Genomic DNA, 20,666 nt, shown 5'->3' with positions numbered 1-20,666 from the left:
GGCCTCCAGATCATCTACAACACGGATGAGGTACGGCCCACTGGCCTAGTCACGTGACCTCTCTCTCGGAATGAACACATCTGTCTTGCGGAGCACGGACTCTCACGCAGCATGGCTTCTTCGTAGTGATTTAGATTTGGGGGGGGGGGGGGGGGGGGGCACCTTAAAGTATGATCAACCTAAGGGGAAACCCAGTGTCAACAGGGAGCAGAAACGAACATACGGACAAGACTATAAACGACGCAAGCCAAGAAAGCTCCGGTGTGCCAAAGTGCCCTGAGACAGTTAATAGTGATAGTAGAGGCAGCAGCTGAATAAGCAGTTGTTAACGGTCCGTGCATCTTTAGAAACGCAGGTATTTACATGTGATGATTTGATGACTATGTAACAGTTTTAAAATTCAATACACCTGCCTCTTGACTTACACTAACTTATTCAGCACCCTTTTTCATTAGTGAGCAAGTTATTGAGTTGGAGGCCTAGTAAAACGGACAGCTAAAGTAATAGTAACTCATTCGTTATAGTGGTACTTTAAGGTGGCTGTTTTCATAGCCCTTTGGGAGATTTGAAATTCATTAATTCCATCTCTTAATTCAGTTGTCTGCTCACTGGGAGATTTACTTTTAGGCACAGGGGTGAAATTATTGCCTTCAGAAAAAGCTTTTGTTTATCCAGACTTATCTTCAAAAATAGAGCTGTTCTAGAACATTATGCCCTGAAGCAATTACAGTGAGCATTCACTTTGTTTACAGAAAAGGAAAGCCTCACATTAAATATATATATATTTTTCTATCCCAACGGCAAACAAATTGCCTGTGTAGCTTCAATGGGGCCAGTCCTATTTGCAAAGCAGACCTAATTTACACATTTTAAATAGTGCTTATTGAGCTGCGTAATACAAGTAAAGGGCATGAACATGAAATCAACGAGCATACATCCTTTTATTAATCTACATCAGAACAAATAAACAGGAAATAGGACTCTTAATGTGTGTTATTTCTGCACRGGCATTTAAATGCATCTTTTGGTATTCTCATTAGTCCAATTTTTGCTCTTAGCAGTGGTTCAGTATATTTTCCCGACGAAGTTCAATTCAATTGAATCTGCATTGAAGTATTAATACAGGTAGATGCTTTGAGTGTGTGCTTATATGTGTGTTTTGTGTATGCGCTATGGTACTATCAAGATACCAGAAAGATCCTCAATCGTTAAGACAAATGGAAAAATCATATGCTTCTTTATCTAAATATTGAAAGAGCGTGGGCGACAGAGAGGAACAAAATGGTGCAGTTTGAGGAGAGAGGGGTGAGAGCAGGTGGGTCTGAGCAGGTGTGATGTCGTTGATGTTTGTGTGAGTCTGTATGTTGTCTTTTGTATGGTTTGTTGTACTTTTTTTTTTTTATAAAAAGGCCATAAAGATCCTTACATTAATCATTCTATTAAAGCCCAAAATAAAATAACCCGCAATGTCCTTATTTCAGTGSCTCTGTTTAGTTCCCTGTCTTCCCTCCTTGCCTGTCCCATTTTTGTATGCTTTAGGCTCTCTCTGTTTCCATGTTGTCAGTCACATCTCCCCCAGTACTTTCAKATTTTTCCTTCATGGCCTCAAAGTCATAATTTTAAAATATTTTTGTGAAGTTTCCTTCTCTCTTGTTGTCTCATTCTGCACATAGAGAAGAGCCATTCCTCCTTGTTCCAGATGAAATTAAGGACATGGTTTTGACTACCCATGTGACTGGGTGATGTTTGTCTTTTAACATGAATGTTAATTCCATCAAGGGCAAAATGTTAATGTGTTTTATTGAATAAATAACTTATTGAAAATGTGCATGAAATGAGAGTTATTGGAGAATAATGTATTCCATTTAAATGTGAGTACATTCTTCCCGYAGTTGCATGAGCTCTTCTTTTGACAATATGATGACACAGTACAGTATGATTCCAGGGAGAAAGCGTTCTATGTTGAGATTGAGAGATCTCGTTCATGTGACATTGTCATGTTTTCTACCTCTGCAGGTATCTTTCATCCAGAACCTGGTGTTCTGTGTAGAGAGGGCGTACAGAGTGCCTGACTTTGGAATGTGGGAGAGAGGGAGCAAGTACAACAACGGAAGCACTGAGCTGCACTCCAGGTCTGTRTTTTCCTCCTCTAGTGAATACYTTGATTTATAGAGATATTAACACATTGCTCGTAAGTCTCCACACATGGAATGTGTTCATCTCTCCACAAAAACAAAGAGGATATATTTTAGGATAGTAAAGGTAATGTCGATGACCTATCATTCGAGCAGTAGAACTGCCTCTCCCTCTCTCAAGACCTCGATAATGATTCTGTTTCCTCTGTCCCTTATCTCTGGAAAACATTGGTTTCTCCTAAAGAATGTAGGAAAGTTGTTTGCAACTCACCACCATTTCCTAGYGAAAAAATCTGGCTTTGCATTCTACATAGACAGTAATTCGACACCATGTCKGTTAGTCAAATTCAGAATGACTGATTTGTAGTTCAGTTTCCATAATACACATTAATATGCAGTAATGTAAACAGAGAGCAATTGCGGGGGCAGAATAACAACTTTTTACATGCAAATACTTTCTGAGTTCATTATCTTCATGCGGAGTCATTCACCAAGTTTCAGGCGCGGTTACAATGGAGGGGGGGGGGACTGTTCCATTAACTCAGTGTACCAGACTGCCGATGGGTACGTATGCCTGTGTGTGGCTGAGTGTCAGGGAAAGCTGTGATGAATGCCTTCATCTAGAGAATTGAATCATGACATTCAAGCTCGGCTGAAAGGAAAATGGCAGTCATTATAAAACAATGTTAATGTCATCAATCCTAGATGGTATCGAGTTTCTGCAAAAATGGCTAAGCTGTAGTCCTATCGAGCTTGGTTACCCCTTGGCAATCTCTCGCCAAGTTAAAATATAGAGCAACTTCATTCTAATATTTTGCTTTGTTCAACTGTGTTAGGTTTCTAATTTAAGTCCACTCTATAGTAGGTTTAATCCGGACTGCACTCATTGGGACGTGTTGACAGAAGCTGTCAACATCAGTCAGGATTAATTACATCGTAGAATAYTACGTTAGTGTATGTATGTTTCTCCCTTTTGTAAAAATTGTCTGACAAGATACTGTGTRGTGCTTGTTGTCTGCAACTTGTTACTATTATCAAACCAATGCCCACSCTGCTCCCTGAAACTACAGCGCTGTGTGCACATTCAATGTTTTAAACCTTCGACCAAGGCGTCACACTCACTCAGAACTGTTGACAGCTCRTACGCATTATGTCCAGGCAAGTTCGGACAGAAAATCAATCGACTTTCAAAAAGGCCTCATGTTGCTTGATTGTGATCATTGCTGCTGATTTTGTCAGAGAGGGAGCTGAAGTTGTGTTTCGGAAAGCTGGTTTCAACTATGTTCTGTTATTTTTCTGCATTTTTGTATCGGTTTGGGCTCTGTTTGCGGGATTGAACACCTTTTTATTTGTCGGCATATCTTGCAACTKTCCTTGCCACGTCGTCTTCTTATTTTATAGAGCGCTATTAAGAGGGAAAGGAAATCCACTGCTATTTTCTCTGCATAGTAAAGTGCACAATGATTTCAGCCCCCTCTCCTCAACAGTTATATCTACGAGTCATCTGTTTTCATTACATTATTAAACCATTCAAATGTATACTTACTTTACAGTATAAATGTAAGGCTCATTACAAGTCAAGGAGTGTTTGTTTTGGGTGTCATGTGCCTTGTACATAGGGGGTTCATAAAAAGTTTAACCAAACCCCCCTTTATAAAGTATCTCCAGTTGAAGTCGGAAGTTTTCACACACTTAGGTTGTTATTAAAACTKATTTTTCAACCACTCCACAAATTTCTTGTTAACAAACTGTAGTTTTTGCAAGTTGGTTAGGACATGTACTTTGTGCATGACACATKATTTTTCCAACAATTGTTTACAGACAGATTATTTCACTTATAATTCACTGTATCACAATTCCAGTGGGTCAGAAGTTTACATACACTAAGTTGACTGTGCCTTTAAACAGCTTGTAAAATTCCAGAAAAAAGCTTCTGATAGGCTCATTTACATAATTTCAGTCAATTGGAGGTGTACATGTGGATGTATTTCAAGGCCTACCTTCAAACTCAGTGCTCTTTGCTTGACATCATGGGAAAATCAAAAGAAATCAGCCAAGACCCCAGAAAAAGAATTGCAGACCTCCACAAGTCTGGTTCATCCTTGGAGCAATTTCCAAACGCCTGAAGTACCACATTCATCTGTACAAACAATAGAACGCAAGTATAAAACACCATGGGACACGCAGCCGTCATACCGCTCAGGAAGGAGATTCCTAGAAACTCTTGTCAAGTGCAAATCAACCAGGCAAGTTGAATGCTGGAGAACGGGGTACAAGCGTATCTATATCGACATAACCTGAAAGGCCCGCTCAGCAAGGAAGAAGCCCTGCTCCAAAACCGCCATAAAAAAGCCAGACTACGGTTTGCAACTGCACATGGGGACAAAGATTTTACTTTTTGAGAAAATGTCCTCTCGCGTCTGATGAAACAAAATGACCATAATGGCCATAAAGACCATGTTTGTTTGGAGGAAAAAAGGGAAGGCTTGCAAGCCAAATAACACCATCCCAACCGTGAATGCACGGGGTGGCGAGCATTCATGTTTGTGGGGGTGCTTTGCTGCAGGAGGGACTGGTGCACTTCAACAGCATAGATGGCATCATGAGGAGGAAAAGTATGTGGATATATTGAAGCCACATCTCAAAGACATCAGTCAGGAAGTTAATGTTTGGTTGCAAATGGGTCTTCCAAATGGACAATGACCCAAGCATACTTCCAAAAGTTGTAGCAAAATGGGCTTAAGGACAACAAAGTAAAGGTATTGGATTGGCCCATGACAAAGCCCCGACCTCAATCCTGTAGAAAATGTGTGGGAAGAAACTGAAAAAGCGTGTGCGAGCAAGGAGGCCTACAAACCTGACTCAGTTACACCAGCTCTGTCAGGAGAAATGGGCCAAAATTCACCAACATATTGGTGGGAAGCTTGTGGAAGGCTATCTGAAATGTTTGACCCAAATTAAACATTTAAAGGCAATGCTACCAAATACTAATTAAGTGTATGTAAACTTCTGACCCACTGGGAATGTGATGAAAGGAATAAAGCTTAAATAAATCATTCCTCTCTTATTCTGACATTTCACATTATTAAAATAAAGTGGTGATCCTAACTGACCTAAGACAGGGCATTTTTACTAGGCTTAAATGTCAGGAATTGTGAAAAATGGAGTTTAAATGTATTTTGCTAAGGTGTATGTAAACTTCCGACTTRAACTGAATATAAAGTAACCAGTGCATGTTAGCCTTGCATGTAACTTGGCGCTATAYAACAGAACAGAAAATGTGTAGCCTATGGTATTTCAATTATAAATACCTTAGACAGTGCTTTCAGGTTTATATTGGGTTTCTGAAACATGTTCTTTCTTTTGCAGTTCTGTGGGGCTGGCCAAAGCTGCTCTCGAGGCTATCAATGGATTTAACCTGTTTGGGAATCAGGTATTTGATTTATTCTCCAACTTTCATCCACATTCACATTCAGAGACCTAGCCATTGTCCTCACTTACTCTGAAGATAAGAGTTTAGGATTTTAATGACCGAACTGTGTATTCACCTCTGGTGTAACAGCGTCTGATGCATTAAGATTGCATTATAGATAGTGTGTAACTGATTTTATGCTTCAAATTGGGAGTCCCATTACATCACCATCCATCTTCAAGATCTTATAGATGATAATAGCACAACAGTTCTCAGAGATTGAATTCATCAGAAATTCTTTAATATATACTTAAATTGTATTATTTAACCTTTATTTAACTAGGCAAGTCAGTTAAGAACAAATTCTTATTTACAATGACTGCCTACCCCGGCCAAACCCGGGCTGACGCTGGGCCAATTGTGCGTGTGGATGTGATGCAGCTTGAAGCCGGTGATGTGATGCAAATGACCTGATATCATCATTTTCTGTGTGTGGAAAGTGAACCATACACTCAGGGGTTTTATTGAGTGGGCTTGTGTTGTACTCAGGGCTGACTAGCTAGATGTCTATGCACTAACAGCTTTGATAGATTACTGCTGTTCCCATTTCCTTGATTTCCTTGCTCCTTTCTGGATCAGCCATTTGTAGGATTCATTTGTTTTGCTGTCTAGAGGAAGTAAAGACAGGAATGTGAACATCCATTATATGTGCTAATGGATTGGAAAACTGAACAACTTCCACTTAACATTCTTGTTTTTCTCTCAACAGATTTCTTTCTTTTCCATTTTGTTCGTTCATGCACACAGCATGACGCATTTCAAGCAAATACAGCACAACAKCAACATTGTGTCCCATGTGAACCTACCATGAAAGGAGAATATCTTACCCATAGTGATATACAGTTCCTTCACAAAGCGTTCACAACCCCTTGACCTTTTCATAATTTTTGCTGTGTTAGAGCCTGAATTTAAAATGGATTAAATTGATCGTTTTTTTGTCACTGGCCTACACACATTACCCCATAATGTCAAAGTGGAATGATGTTTTTACATTTTGTACAAATTATTTCATAATGAAAATCTGGAGTCAGTAAGTCTGGAGTCAGTAACTATTCAACCCCTTTTGTTATGGCATGCCCAAATAGGTTCAAGAGTAAAAATGTAAGTTGCAAAATGCAATAATTGTGTTTAACATGATTTTTGAATGACTACTGTACCTCATCTCTGTACCCCACACATACAATTAGGTCCCTCGAGCAGTGAATTTCAAATACCGATTCAACCATAAAGACCAGGGAGGCTTTCCAAGGCCTCACAAAGGGCACCTATTGGTAGATGAGTTAAAAAATTATWAAAAGAAGACATTAAATATCCCTTTGAGTATGATGATGTTATTAATTACACTTTGGATGCTGTATCAATACTCCCAGTCACTACAAAGATGCAGGCGTCCTTCCTAACTCKGTTGCCAAAGAGGAAGGAAACCGCTCTGGGATTTCACAGAGGTTTAATGGCTGTGATAGGAGAACTGAGGATGGATCAACAATAATGTAGTTAGTCCACAATACTAACCTAATTGACAGAGTGAAAAGWAGGAAGCCTGTACAGAATAAAAAATTTCCAAAACATGCATCCTGTTTGCAACAAGGCACTAAAGTAATCCGCAACAAATGTGGCAAAGCAATTAACCTTTTGTCCTGAGAACAAAGTGTTATGTTTGGGGAAATTACAACCATGTTATGGGTATGCTTGTAATCATTAAGGACTGGGGAGTTTTTTTGGATAAAATGAAAATCCTAGAGGAAAACCTGGTTCAGTCTGCTTTCCACAAGACACTGGCATATGAATTCACCTTTCAGCAGGACAGTAACCTAAAACACAAGGCCAAATCTACACTGGAGTTCCTTACCAAGAAGACAGTGAATGTTCCTGAGTGGCCGAGTTAGTTTTGACTTAAATCTGCTTGAAAATCTATAGCAAGACCTGAAAAATGGTTGTCTAGCAATGATCAATAACCAATTTGAAAGAGCTTGAAGAATCTTTGAAAAGGATAAAGGGCAAATGTTGTGGAAAGCTCTTAGAGATTTACCCAGAAAGACTCCCGCTGTAATCGCAGCCAAAGGTGATTCTAACATTTATTGACTCGYGGTTGAATAAGATATCAAGATATATTCATGTTTTATTTTTCATAATTGTCTTTTGTGTATTTTGTGTAGATTGTTGACAAAAATTACAATTAAATCCATTTTAATCCCACTTTGTAACAAAACAAAATGTAGGAAAGGTCAAGGGTTGTGAATACTTTCTGAAGGCACCTTATGATTGCTATAGTCTCTTGCTACAGTTATCAGTGATTTAATGAAGGGCTCTTCTCCTTAGCCGCCTCCTTCTTCATCTAATTAATCCACTACCAATCATGTTAAATGGACTCATTGATGATCAGAGTTTTAGATTCAACTCTGTGCCCCACTGGGTTTGGTTCKTGTCATTAGGCAGTAGTATAGTAGTGGCTGGTGTGTCTGGGGCTGCGGTGTGGGGATGGACTGGCTATGAGTCATCACATAGGGTTATTAATGATGGCCAGCTCTCAGTGCCCCTCTGACTTCCTCCAGATGATTTTCAACTGAGAATAAGCCATGATCAGTGACTCTCCCCAGCTGTGTTCCTTAGAGGCAACAGCCAATCAATGACTAGCCAGAGCACAATGGTCGAGAGGGAGCCAATCACTAACTTTACCCAGCTTTTATGTGTGGGTTGTCAGCTTATTAAGTGACTGCCTGCTTCACAGCAAAATGTGGAGTGCAATCAATAAAGGTGCGGTACTAAGAAGCGTAGGTCACAGTGGAGACCACGTTCTGTGCTGTCACAATCATTTACATCCCATTCCACCAAACCCTGCAGTATGTACAGTAAATCACTCAAGCAGGCCTGTTGAGTCACTCTGATGTCTAAAAGCTTTGGTTGGCTTGTTTGAAAGCAGCATACATAATGCATTGTGCAGAAACTGCTTAGATAGTACGTTTTTTTCTTTTTTTTGCCTTAATGTGAACATTGTTGAGGTGTTAGTGAAGACACGTGTCCGGGAACATTTGTAACATACATTTTGTGAGATGTGTTAATCCAGAAATAGTACAGTAAACTAACCCAGAAAAAGCACTCAGACCCTCATTTCAACAGAGGGGCTGGAGGGTATGTAATCATACCGTGGGCAAAGAGTTTGCAGTCTAACAACATGATGTGGTATCAAGGTGATTGGATGGCCCTTCATGGTTGGAGTGCCCCCGCACTGCTCAAAGCATAGAAACACAATGCTTTTTAGCTTTGTACTCAAATATCAAATGGTCGGGCAATACTGACTCTTTTGTAAGAGTAAGGTTGTAATATTGCTGCTTTCGTAGCTGGTTTTGCTCTGCAGAGGCGGCAGGTGAGACGTTGGAGGCTCTGAGTGTGTGCAGCACTTCATCCTCCTAGCTGAATTCACAGTAACGTAAACAAAACAGGTCTTCTGCTATGTAGAGAATGTGCTATATAGTGTGTGTACACGTTGGTACGTGTGTCCGTGCATGAGCGAGTGTCAAAATCAAATCATATTAAATTGTATTGGTCACATCAACATATTTAGCAGATGTTGTTATTGCGGGCGTAAAGAAATGCTAGTGTTCGTGGTTGTGACACTTTGATGTTGTTTCCTGCGTATTAAGGCTTCTTTTCAGGAAGCTAGTGGAAGTGGTGGTGACAGCTGCAGTGCGACAGGCCTATATCAGGTCATGCTGGGAACAGCCAGTAGCTGCCATCCATGCCCTGCAGTCCCATGGCTCACTAGTGACACAGTTCAACAGCACGGACGGAATAAATATAAATGTGTCCTAGATGTTTTGAGTTCTGATTGGCTGTGAAAGTCGGTGTTCAACCAGGTTTCCTATATGCGTTATGTCCAAACATGTAAGCATTAGGCTACGTTGAGTCTTGCATTGTGACAAAACGMAAGCGCTACAATTTTCATCCACAGCGAATCAATATCAGACCTTGTCTGACCCGCATCATTCTTACAACCACCAGTGAATATGAKTCGTCATCTCTGTTGGTCTGCAGGGTTGCTCTTGGTCTGTCATCTTCGTGGACCTGGATGCCCACAACAGGAATAGACAGACACTGTCCTCCCTCCTACCCAGAGAATCCAGGTCCCACGTGAGTAAAGACAATTAAACCACTCATTGCTAAATACCATTCTGTACCCGATGATGTATTGGCTCAGTGACCAGTCCAGTCTCACAGTTCACCAGTAAAGAGGGGGCTAATAATTTTTCTCKGGCAGTAAGAGCAACTAGACAGAYAAGTGCTCCTGTAAATTAATTGGTTTAATTAGGGGAGATGGAAGAAATGCATTGGCGCTACATCTACAACATGGGCTAATGGGAGGGAGAGGTGGGGATGGAGTGAGAGAGGGCTGCGGAGGAAGGAGGTGAAGGGAGTACAGTACAAGGCTTATGCAAATAAAACGTTGAGCATCTTAATTATACACTGCTCAAAAAAATAAAGGGAACACTTAAACAACACAATGTAACTCCAAGTCAATCACACTTCTGTGAAATCAAACTGTCCACTTAGGAAGCACAACGATTGACAATAAATTTTCACATGCTTTGTGCAAATGGAATAGACAACAGGTGGAAATTATAGGCAATTAGCAAGACACCCCCAATAAAGGAGTGGTTCTGCAGGGTGTTGACCACAGACCACTTCTCAGTTCCTATGCTTCCTGGCTGATGTTTTGGTCACTTTTGAATGCTGCCGGTGCTTTCACTCTAGTGGTAGCATGAGACGGAGTCTACAACCCACACAAGTGGCTCAGGTAGTGCAGCTCATCCAGGATGGCACATCAATGCGAGCTGTGCAAGAGTTTTGCTGTGTCTGTCAGCGTAGTGTCCAGAGCATGGAGGCGCTACCAGGGACAGGCCAGTACATCAGGAGACGTGGAGGAGGCCGTAGGAGGGCAACAACCCAGCAGCGGACCGCTACCTCTGCCTTTGTGCAAGGAGGAGCACTGCCAGAGCCCTGCAAAATGACCTCCAGCAGGCCACAAATGTGCATGTGTCTGCTCAAACGGCGAAAGACTCCATGAGGGTGGTATGAGGGCCCGACGTCCACAGGTGGGGGTTGTGCTTACAGCCCAACACCGTGCAGGACGTTGGCATTTGCCAGAGAACACCAAGATTGGCAAATTCGCCACTGGCGCCCTGTGCTCTTCACAGATGAAAGCAGGTTCACACGCACATGTGACAGACGTGACAGAGTCTGGAGACGCCGTGGAAAACGTCTGCTGCCTGCAACATCCTCCAGCATGACCGGTTTGGCGTGGGTCAGTCATGGTGTGGGGTGCATTTCTTTGGGGGCCGCACAGCCCTCCATGTGCTCGCCAGAGGTAGCCTGACTGCCATTAGTACCGAGATGAGATCCTCAGACCCCTTGTGAGACCATATGCTGGTGCGGTTGGCCTGGGTTCCTCCTAATGCAAGACAATGCTAGACCTCATGTGGCTGGAGTGTGTCAGCAGTTCCTGCAAGAGGAAGGCATTGATGCTATGGACTGGCCCCGCCCTTCCCCAGACCCAGACTTCATCAGGAGCATGCCCAGGCGTTGTAGGGAGGTCATACAGGCACGGGAGGCCACACACTACTGACCTATTTTGACTTGTTTAAGGACTTACATCAAAGTTGAATCAGCCTGTAGTGTGGTTTTCCACTTTAATTTTGAGTGTGACTCCAAATCCAGACTCCATGGTTGATAAATTTGATTTCCATTGATAATTTTTGTGTGATTTGTTGTCAGCACATTCAACTATGTAAAGAAAAAAGTATTTATATATGAATATTTCATTCATTCAGATCTAGGATGTGTTATTTAAGTGTTCCCTTTATTTTTTGAGCAGTGTATATGAGTCTCTGACTAATGTGTTATTAAATGTAGCCTTTTTAATGTTGGAAAGTGGCCATTAGCAGAGAGAGAGAGAGAGGGTCCCTTAGTCTCTTAACCCTTTACTAACTACCTGAAGACAGCTGGCACATGGGGGTGAAGGGTTGACTTAGGAAATMATCAAAAACGGGTATCTGTGTTTTAAATGCTATGCATTTTAAACCTTCTTTGAACCCTAATACAGAATACAGACGCTGCCCTCCTGCCCTGCATCAGTTACCCTGCGTTCGCTGTGGATGACGACGCCCTCTACAGTCAGACCCTGGACAAGGTGGTGCGCAAGCTAAAGGGGAAGTACGGCTTCAAGCGCTTCCTGCGTGACGGCTACAGGACCGCCAATGAAGACGAGAATAGGAGACACTACAAACCGGCTGAGATGAAGGTCTGTGGTTTGGTTTAAAAGCCAACCCTGCAGACTGATTGTGATGACTAACATGCGCTATTCTGACTTGACTTTTTSCATTTCAGCTCTTAAAACCCCTTACGCTCTTCGGGAATTGGCCTATTATAAATAAGGCTAAATTGAAGTGTTTCTTACATAAGAAATACGGAAAGCATATGCATAACAATGGTAGCAATTCAAAGGAAACAGTTTGGAAATTATGGGGAAATTATTAGACTTAAAMTGAGGACACAACAGTTCACCTGACATGGTCGGCATAATTTGAAAAAAAATTCTTGACAAAAGGACTATCTAAATTATAAAATATGATCTTAGTCTTAGGATTTCACTACAAATACTAGTGAATTCAGAGAAGCAGATAGTAATTTTGGTGCGAATAGACTGGAGACACAATTGCATTCTGATGTGTGGTCCGTGGCAAAGTTTCTACAACAAACAGGCTCATTCTGTTCAGGACAAACCAGGATATAACACCATGTCATCTTGTAACTGCATCAAACATAGTGATTATAAATGTTGACACTACATATTACATTAGTTTTATGAGATAGCTAGCAGTTGATGTTATTCTTCAGTAACACAGACCCCAGAGCAAWTCAAGGGGAGAAAAAAATAGGTTTATTTAAAATAAAATAAAATCATAGATGTTATGCTGGGAAGTAGATGGTCGATGTTCATTGTTTCCTGTCCTCAATGATTCTCCACAGAACAAAGTGACGGGATGTAATTTATAACCCCCAACCCTAGCCTGTGGTTGACCAATTAGAATTCTTTGCAGTAAAATTGGGCCAATGGCCAAATAACAAGTATCCTGTTTCAGGCTCAATGTARAGACGATTCAGACCAATGAGATATTACCACATGTAGCTATGAGTCCAGGACTGAAACCCATACACAGATTCTAACCAGATGTTGAACTGAAAAACCATTCCATTGATTGTTAATTCCCTATTGACCTCTAGTCCTCTGCGTTGTATATTATCTTAAAATATTATTTTTTATTTATTTCTCCTTTATTTAACCAGGTAGGCCAGTTGAGAACAAGTTCTCATTTACAACTGCGACCTGGCCAAGATCTAGCAAAGCAGTGCGACAAAAACAACAACACAGAGTTACACATGGGATAAACAAACGTACAGTCAATAACACAATAGAGAAATCTATGTACAGTGTGTGCAAATGTAGAAGAGTAGGGAGGTAGGCAATAAATAGGCCATAGAGGTGAAATAATTACAATTTAGCATTAACARTGGAGTGATAGATGTGCAGATTATGATGATGTGCAAGTAGAGATACTGGGGTYCAAAAGAGCAAGAGGATAAATAACAATATGGGGTTGAGGTAGTTGGGTGTGCTATTTACAGATTGGCTGTGTACAGGTACAGTGATCYSTAAGCTGCTCTGAGAGCTGATGCTTAAAGTTAGTGAGGGAGATATAAGTCTCCAGCTTCAGAGATTTTTGCAATTCGTTCCAGTCATTGGCAGCAGAGAACTGAAAGGAAAGGGTGCCATAGGAAGTGTTGGCTTTGGGGGTGACCAGTGAAATATACCTGCTGGAGCGTGTGCTACGGGTGGGTGTTGCTATGGTGACCAGTGAGCTGAGATAAGGCGGGGCTTTACCTAGCAAAGACTTAAAGATGACCTGGAGCCAGTGGGTTTGGCGACGAATATGTAGCGAGGGCCAGCCAACGAGAGCATACAGGTCGCAGTGGTGGGTAGTAAATGGGGCTTTGGTAATAAAACGGATGGCACTGTGATCGACTTCATCCAGTTTGCTGAGTAGAGTGTTAGAAGCTATTTTGTAAATGACATCGCCAAAGTCAAGGATCGGTAGGATGGTCAGTTTTACGAGGGTATGTTTGGCAGCATGAGTGAAGGAAGCTTTGTTGCGAAYTAGGAAGCCGATTCTAGATGTAATTTTGGATTTGAMATGCTTAATGTGAGTCTGGAAGGAGAGTTTACAGTCTAACCAGACACCTAGGTATTTGTAGTTGTCCACATATTCTAAGTCAGAACTGTCCAGAGTAGTGATGCTAGGCGGGCGGGAGGGTGCGGGCAGCAATTGGTTGAAGAGCATGCACTTAGTTTTACTAGCATGTAAAAGCAGTTGGTGGCCACGGAAGGAGTGTTATATGGCATTGAAGCTCGTTTGGAGGTTTGTTAGCACAGTGTCCAAATTATTCTTATAAGATGGAAATGTGGACAAACTCTGAGGTGTTTTGGCTTGCTTGTATGAKATCAAAGCGGTATTACCTTATCCTCAACGTCTCATCCGTAAAAATACATAGAGTCCTCATAATTTACAGCCTTTCCCTCACTCAGACATTTTTTTTGCCAAGTTGCCAAATTTAGCGTGAGGGATGAGGCAACTTCTTGTCGCGTTCAGAACGGCTGTCAGTCAAAACCCATACAGCGCTGTGAAGTGGAGACACTGAGCTCTGTCGTCATGTACAGCCACTGCGTTCCAATCAGGGCCCAAATCTGCCATTGTCAACCCGTATACGGGTACGAGTGTAAAGGGTTAATCCAGATTTTGTTTTGCWACGACAGAAGCCACGCAAATGTGCCTGCTCTGCCGTTGATAAATCCCAACTGAAGGCATATTAACTTCAGGATTAGCTGCTGTGCCTGCAGAGTGTGAATTTGGAGCAGGGCAGCTACTTAACACTGAGCAAATCATTGCATTAGCCGCAGCACTGACCTCCCAGAATTAATGAGCTTGGATTTAACAGGGGGAAACACAAAGGGAGGAAATATGGGAATAATCTGAGCCACTAAACTTTAAAGTTTCATTYTAGGATTTAGACTAGGTGCAATCAACAGGTCCCAGTCAGACCATTTTGGGAAATGGAAGCTGGATATTACACTATAAAATGCCTCGTGATGAATCATTTTGAAATCTCATCCATTACAGTAGGTAATGTAGTAGGCCATTACATAACATTATAGATGGAATGGTTCTCTGCACATGCATAACCTCTTCTTGCTGCCCACTCAAATAGCTAGAAGTCACATGTATGGGATCACGAAGGACGTTGTACATCATATTTTATTGCTGAAATATGCTGTTTCAGGTGGGAGGGCATTGATTGCAGGTTTATTCAATTTGAAAACGCTTATCTTGTTAGATTTTCAAAAGTCTGTAACGTTACCCGCTACAGGTGAAGGAGTGCATCCTGTCGTACAATATAGAGTTTTATAATCTGTGGAATAGCTGAGGCTCCTGGGATAGCTGGTGTTTACTGCAGATGTAGGCCTCAGTGATGCTCTCTCCATCCCTGTAARATTTTATTAAATATCTCCATCATTTTGTACCTCATCTCTACTGGCACAGACACGCAAGCAAGCAAGCACACACTCACTCACTCACTCACACACACTAGCATGACCCAGCTGTGTCAGCCTAACCCTTGAGCGATGACAAACAACTCGCAGTACGGTATGCAACATAGCTTTGGTAAAGCTGATAACAAAATACAAGAATAGAGATGGAGAATAGAGATGGCTGGGGGGAATCATATGTTAGATTTCTTTTGATTTGATGGACTGATGGCTGAAGCGGTCCCTGTTATCTCTGCTATAACAGCCAAACTGCAGCCTGGGAAATGTGTGACCACTCCAATTAACAGCCTTTATTTCATTACGTTGTAGTCACTCTCTTATCTCCTATTGCCATGGAGATTGTCTGCGGAGATGGGAGACGGCGATAACAAAGTCTTAATTACATTTCAGGAGTCGTTATGCTCCTCCTCTCTGAAGGCGAGGAAGCCAAGCATACCACGAAAGTGTGCTGCTGCTTTGGTCCCAAAAAGATTCCTTAGGTGACTGTCTGAGAGCTAGTCAATTTTGAAGAAGGATTGTTGACGTAATGCAGATATATCCTTTGGTCTGTTTCATTCAGTGTTCTTTTAGTGTGTCCTCGGGTAATTGATCCACTAAGTTAAAATGATTTATGTTGCCTTTGGTTTGTGAATGCTACATGAAAACAGAACATAACCAAGGACACTATCTGACAAACGATCAATAACAACAAYAACATGTACTTAAGACTTATTACGTCCTCACAGTTACTGTTGAAGTTTCTCCTTGGAATTATTGAAATGAATAAATTGCTGTTTCGCTATACAAACATCTCTACATTTGGCTTGTTTTTAATTTCAACCTCAGATGATTTATGGGTATGGGTGGCGAGGTAAGAAGTCTAAAGCTATGTAATGGAGTTTCTGGTTGGCGGGGACTCTGATAGCATCTCAGAAGTAATTGTTTTTGCGTCTGTTAAACTGTTAGAATTGGAKAACGAACTCGCCAGTCTTCACCTGTTAAGTGTTTTAAGTGTGTGTTTTGGGACAGGCCCATCACTTGCTATGAGCTGCATTTATTCTAAAAGCTGAGCATTTRTATTGTGTTCAATATGCAACCACTGACACAAAGCAATATATTTTGAGATTAATGCACTTGCATGCCATGTTTATTTCTCTTTCGGGTTTAGGAAACGAGTGACCTTCTCTGTGTTATGTCTTTTTTTTCATTTCTTCAAAGARACTTTTATGAAAATCGAATGTTCTTTTCTATTTCAGCTTTTTGATGGAATTGAATGCGAGTTTCCCATATTTTTCATCTTCATGATGATTGATGGTGAGTCGTACACAGTAAACATCACAATAGTTGTGKTGTTAATATTGTCTTCAAAGTGTTGTGAGTATTGGGTTACATAGAACTTGAATATCTGCCACTTTTTAGCCACTTTACGGTCTCCTCTACTCACCTGTATTTGATTTCCAGGGGTCTTCAGGGGGAACAACGCCCAAGTCAAAGAATACCAAGACCTGTTAACGCCTATAATTTTTCAATCTTTTGAGGGTGAGTTTTCCTCCTCCCTTGGTGATCTGTGTTCTTATGGAACTACTGTGCACGTATACTGCCACGCACATGCACATACACACTCAATTACTCTAGCAGTGTTTCCCCTAGGATGTTTTTCAGCAGTGGTGTCAAGGGTGGGGGGGTGCATTGTTACTGGGGYGGTGAACTGCTACTAGCGTTAGCAGCATAATTACATGCTAGCTGTTAGAGCCAACGACTATCCATTTAAAAGCGTATCTCAGCAGGAATATTTTTATTGTACAAAATTACATCAGGTTTGTTGCGGCGGTGGCAACAATTCAGCAGTGGTGGGCCACAGCTGCTAAATTAATATAGGGGAAACACTTATTAGTCCCTCTCACATACACATTCAAGCTGACATCCGTGGGAGTTTTTTGAGAAACATACACATTTTGGTTGCAAAGATTACTGTTATTTTCATATTATACACATTACAATATCCATCCATATTCATCTCCCACATGCTGAGTGCACGAAAGCTGTTCACATATTTTAAGGACCAGGCTTTTATATCAGCCTTCACACCAAGCTGTATTTTTTCCCCAAGTAAAGAAACCACATTAAAAGAGTCTGGGGAGCCAATAACCTCTGAAGCATGCATGCTGCTTTAGGAATACATCTCAGTGGTTGTCACCTCCTTTGGCTTTGTGGTGTCTTTGCATTTGTTATGCAGAGAAAGTATTGTACTCCCGGTGCGTTCCATCTTGGAAATGTGACATTTCTTCACGTGTGTCTGTTAAGATACCTTTGAATAGATAACTACCACTCCTTTCTCCTGAGCAGCAGACACATAAACTGCACTCCTTTCTCCTGAGCAGCAGACACATAAACTGCACTCCTTTCTCCTGAGCAGCAGACACATAAACAGCACAGTAAAGTGTATCTATCTCCCGTCCTGTGTGTCGTGGGTCAGGCCATGCTGTCATCCCGAAGTACTACCGCGTACCTGCCGACTTTGTGGAGGCGGAGCAGAAGAAGCACGGGAGCCAGAAGCGTTTCCCTGCCAACACAGGCCAAGATGGCACGCTGTTCCTGTGGGGCCAGGCCCTCTTCAACATCGCCAGGCTGCTGGGTCAGTCTCTATGTCTGTCTTCCCTTCACTMACCTCACCTCACTGTCAAATACCTTCTGTTCTCTGACCGCTGGCTGGAGAGGTATTCTTCTAGAGAGCATGCTCGCTGGGGTGTTCACTATACTGTTGTCACGTCAGACTGCAGAGGTCACGGAGTTCAGATATTCAGTTCAACATATGTATTTGTTGTATGTTAGAAGTTGCTCTCAGGTTACAGGGTTCTCATTACCAAGTAKGGACTTTTTGTAAGGAAAAGTCATTTTATGGGGTGTATGTCCAGTGTATCAGTTGGAACCTTGTAGTGTGCTCTCCGTGTTCACCCTTCCACTCTGCCATGTCTCTTTTCCAGTGGATGAGCTGATCAGCCCCCAAGACATCGACCCAATCAAACGCTACGTACCCCGCCAGGATCAGAGGAACGTCAGCATGAGATACTCCAATCAGGTTCGACTCCCATTCCCATGTGACCAGCCATGTTTGGCCATCACAATAATCTAGATACTAGATATAACGACGAGATAACGACGAGATGCTTGTGTCTCCGCCCTAACAATGGGATTCGCTGTCCACAGAGCAGAACGGCAGGCTGTCAAGCTCCTACCTATTCCTCTTTTTGTATTGGTTGATGCATGTCGTTATTTTAATACTTTTTGAATATTCTATGAGGAGTGTTGACGTCAACCGCTTGTATCCAATGGAGAGTGAGTGCTAGCCTCATGAATATGCATAGACAGTCTCGAATTTCAGGGAACAACTCGAATATTAAGTGTTTTTTTCTCAAAGTAGCCAGGATGTCACTTCAATCAGTGTAAAGAATGATTTTTAAACCTTGAGACAATTGAGACATGGATTGTGAATGTGTGCCATTCAGACGGMGAATGGGCAAGACAAAAGTTTTAAGTGCCTTTGAACGGGGTATGGTAGTAGATGCCATGCACACCGGTTTGTGTCAACAACTCAATATTAGGAAGGTGTTCGTAATGTTTTGTACACTCAGTGTATATCAGTACACTCTTAACATTACAAAACTTCTATTAGATCAAATAAGCCTCACTTATTTTTATCTTGACTAAATTCTACCCTAAATTCTATCTCATTGCCGCCCATACAAAAACTCCTCACTTAATGATCTGCTTAACGTGGACAGATTTTGGGCAGAGTAAAGCATCTCGCTTCGCCTCTTCCTCTCTGCTATAATTCACCTTATAAKCTGTGTAGTTTGGGTCCTGGATGCTGATTGGCTGAAACAGCATTCCAGCCATGTGTAGACAATATACCAAGGGTACGACTCAAAATAACTTATTTACTGTTCTAATGATGTTGGCGAGCAGTTTATAATAGCAATAAAGCACCTCAGGGGTTTGTTTTATATGGACAATATACCACGGCTGAGGGCTGTATCCAGGTGTTGCGTTGTGCATAAAATGTCTCTTATACACATCTAACAATATACCACGGCTGAGGGCTGTATCCAGGTGTTGCGTTGTGCATAAAAACAGCCCTCAGCCGTGGTATATTAGCCATATACCACAACTCCACGGGCCTTGCTTAAATAGTTAACCTGCTGTAAGGGCACTACTGCAGACTACTATATACCCTCTGCATGTATACATGAGTCTGCATAATTCTATATATCATTGATTCAGATGTCATATATTCTTACTTTGATGTATTATTCCAAACCTGTGTTGATATGCGGGGGCCACAAGGCTCAAACGAGAGGTAAAAAAAATCAATGGGGAAGGAGAGCGATCAGGAGTTTACATAATTGATCTTGAGTTTAGACTGTAGATTCATGCAGGAGGAAAGCTCTCTCACCTCAGTTTTATTCATGACGCAAATGCTCAGCTAAGCAGCTCACCCCGGAGCAGAGGTTGGAGCTCCGGTACCTTCTCAAGCCTTTCACCCTGGAACGGTTTCTACGGTTTGCGTCGTTGGGAGAGCACGCTGGGAGGGGATTGCATAATGCTCACAAGCGCGTGGAGCGGCTGTCTCGTTGCCTTTACATCACTATAACCCTTTGGTCTGTGGGGGGGGTGGCGCCTGCGTGCGTGGGCGCGCTGAGCTTTCACATGGAATCTACGGTTGATTTTTTTTGTGCTRCCATTTCGGCTGAGATACTCTTAGCATCGTCGTGTCTCCAATGCACTTAAAGGCACACTACGTAAGACCATTCCATGATACATTAGACTAGACCTGCTAAAATATTCTGAATTAACGTCTGAATGGAAAAGGGCAGTGCAGCTAGATGCCGCTGTGGTGTAACGGTGAATAGAATAATACACATTAACACTGCATTAGAATGGCGATCGTGGTGGTTACATTTAGATTTGACTGTTCAGCAAGCTTGATGCTAAGCATTTAAATGTGTCACGTGATAATACAGCTAGGTGATGRCCTGAGACCTTCTAGATAATTCACGAGAGAATGGGATTCACATAGTTTACGTGTTATTTATGTAATGTTAGTGTTATACATATTATGAAGAATGTAGTGCGACTGTATGCTGAGCAGCTCTGAATTGAAACYTCCTAAAATTCCCAGAGCCTTTATACTGTATGTTAAATTGTTATTAACTGATACAAATAGTACACTATTTTTGGTAGCGCATATATTTTATGCACTTCCCAGAGTGTCAGGCCCAGTAAGCACTAGACCCAGATCTGTGTGTGTGGATCAGGGTAGTTTAGTATTTAGAAACCATTAAGAGAATGTGAAGTGAATGCTCCTTGTCTGTGGTTTGTTCCACGTGAGAAGCGATMCGTTTTGCTAGGCTCAGAGGTTGAG

General features: G+C 41.8%; 1 protein-coding gene across 1 annotated transcript in view; it reads left to right on the top strand.

Annotated features, from left to right (window-relative positions):
- phkb (phosphorylase kinase, beta) overlaps nucleotides 1–20,666 on the top strand; it is a 56,747-nt gene that overhangs the window by 13,081 nt on the left and 23,000 nt on the right. The window contains 9 exon segments of the mRNA XM_023995260.2: nucleotides 1–30; nucleotides 2,017–2,132; nucleotides 5,505–5,568; nucleotides 9,640–9,735; nucleotides 11,705–11,902; nucleotides 16,501–16,558; nucleotides 16,706–16,783; nucleotides 17,721–17,879; nucleotides 18,229–18,323. Of these exon segments, the coding sequence (XP_023851028.1) occupies nucleotides 1–30; nucleotides 2,017–2,132; nucleotides 5,505–5,568; nucleotides 9,640–9,735; nucleotides 11,705–11,902; nucleotides 16,501–16,558; nucleotides 16,706–16,783; nucleotides 17,721–17,879; nucleotides 18,229–18,323 (894 nt within the window).

The sequence above is a fragment of the Salvelinus sp. IW2-2015 genome, linkage group LG10 (assembly GCF_002910315.2).
Source record: "Salvelinus sp. IW2-2015 linkage group LG10, ASM291031v2, whole genome shotgun sequence".
NCBI lineage: Eukaryota > Metazoa > Chordata > Actinopteri > Salmoniformes > Salmonidae > Salvelinus > Salvelinus sp. IW2-2015.
The sequence above is the reverse complement of the archived record's forward strand: the minus strand, read 5'-3'. Positions and strand labels throughout refer to the sequence as shown.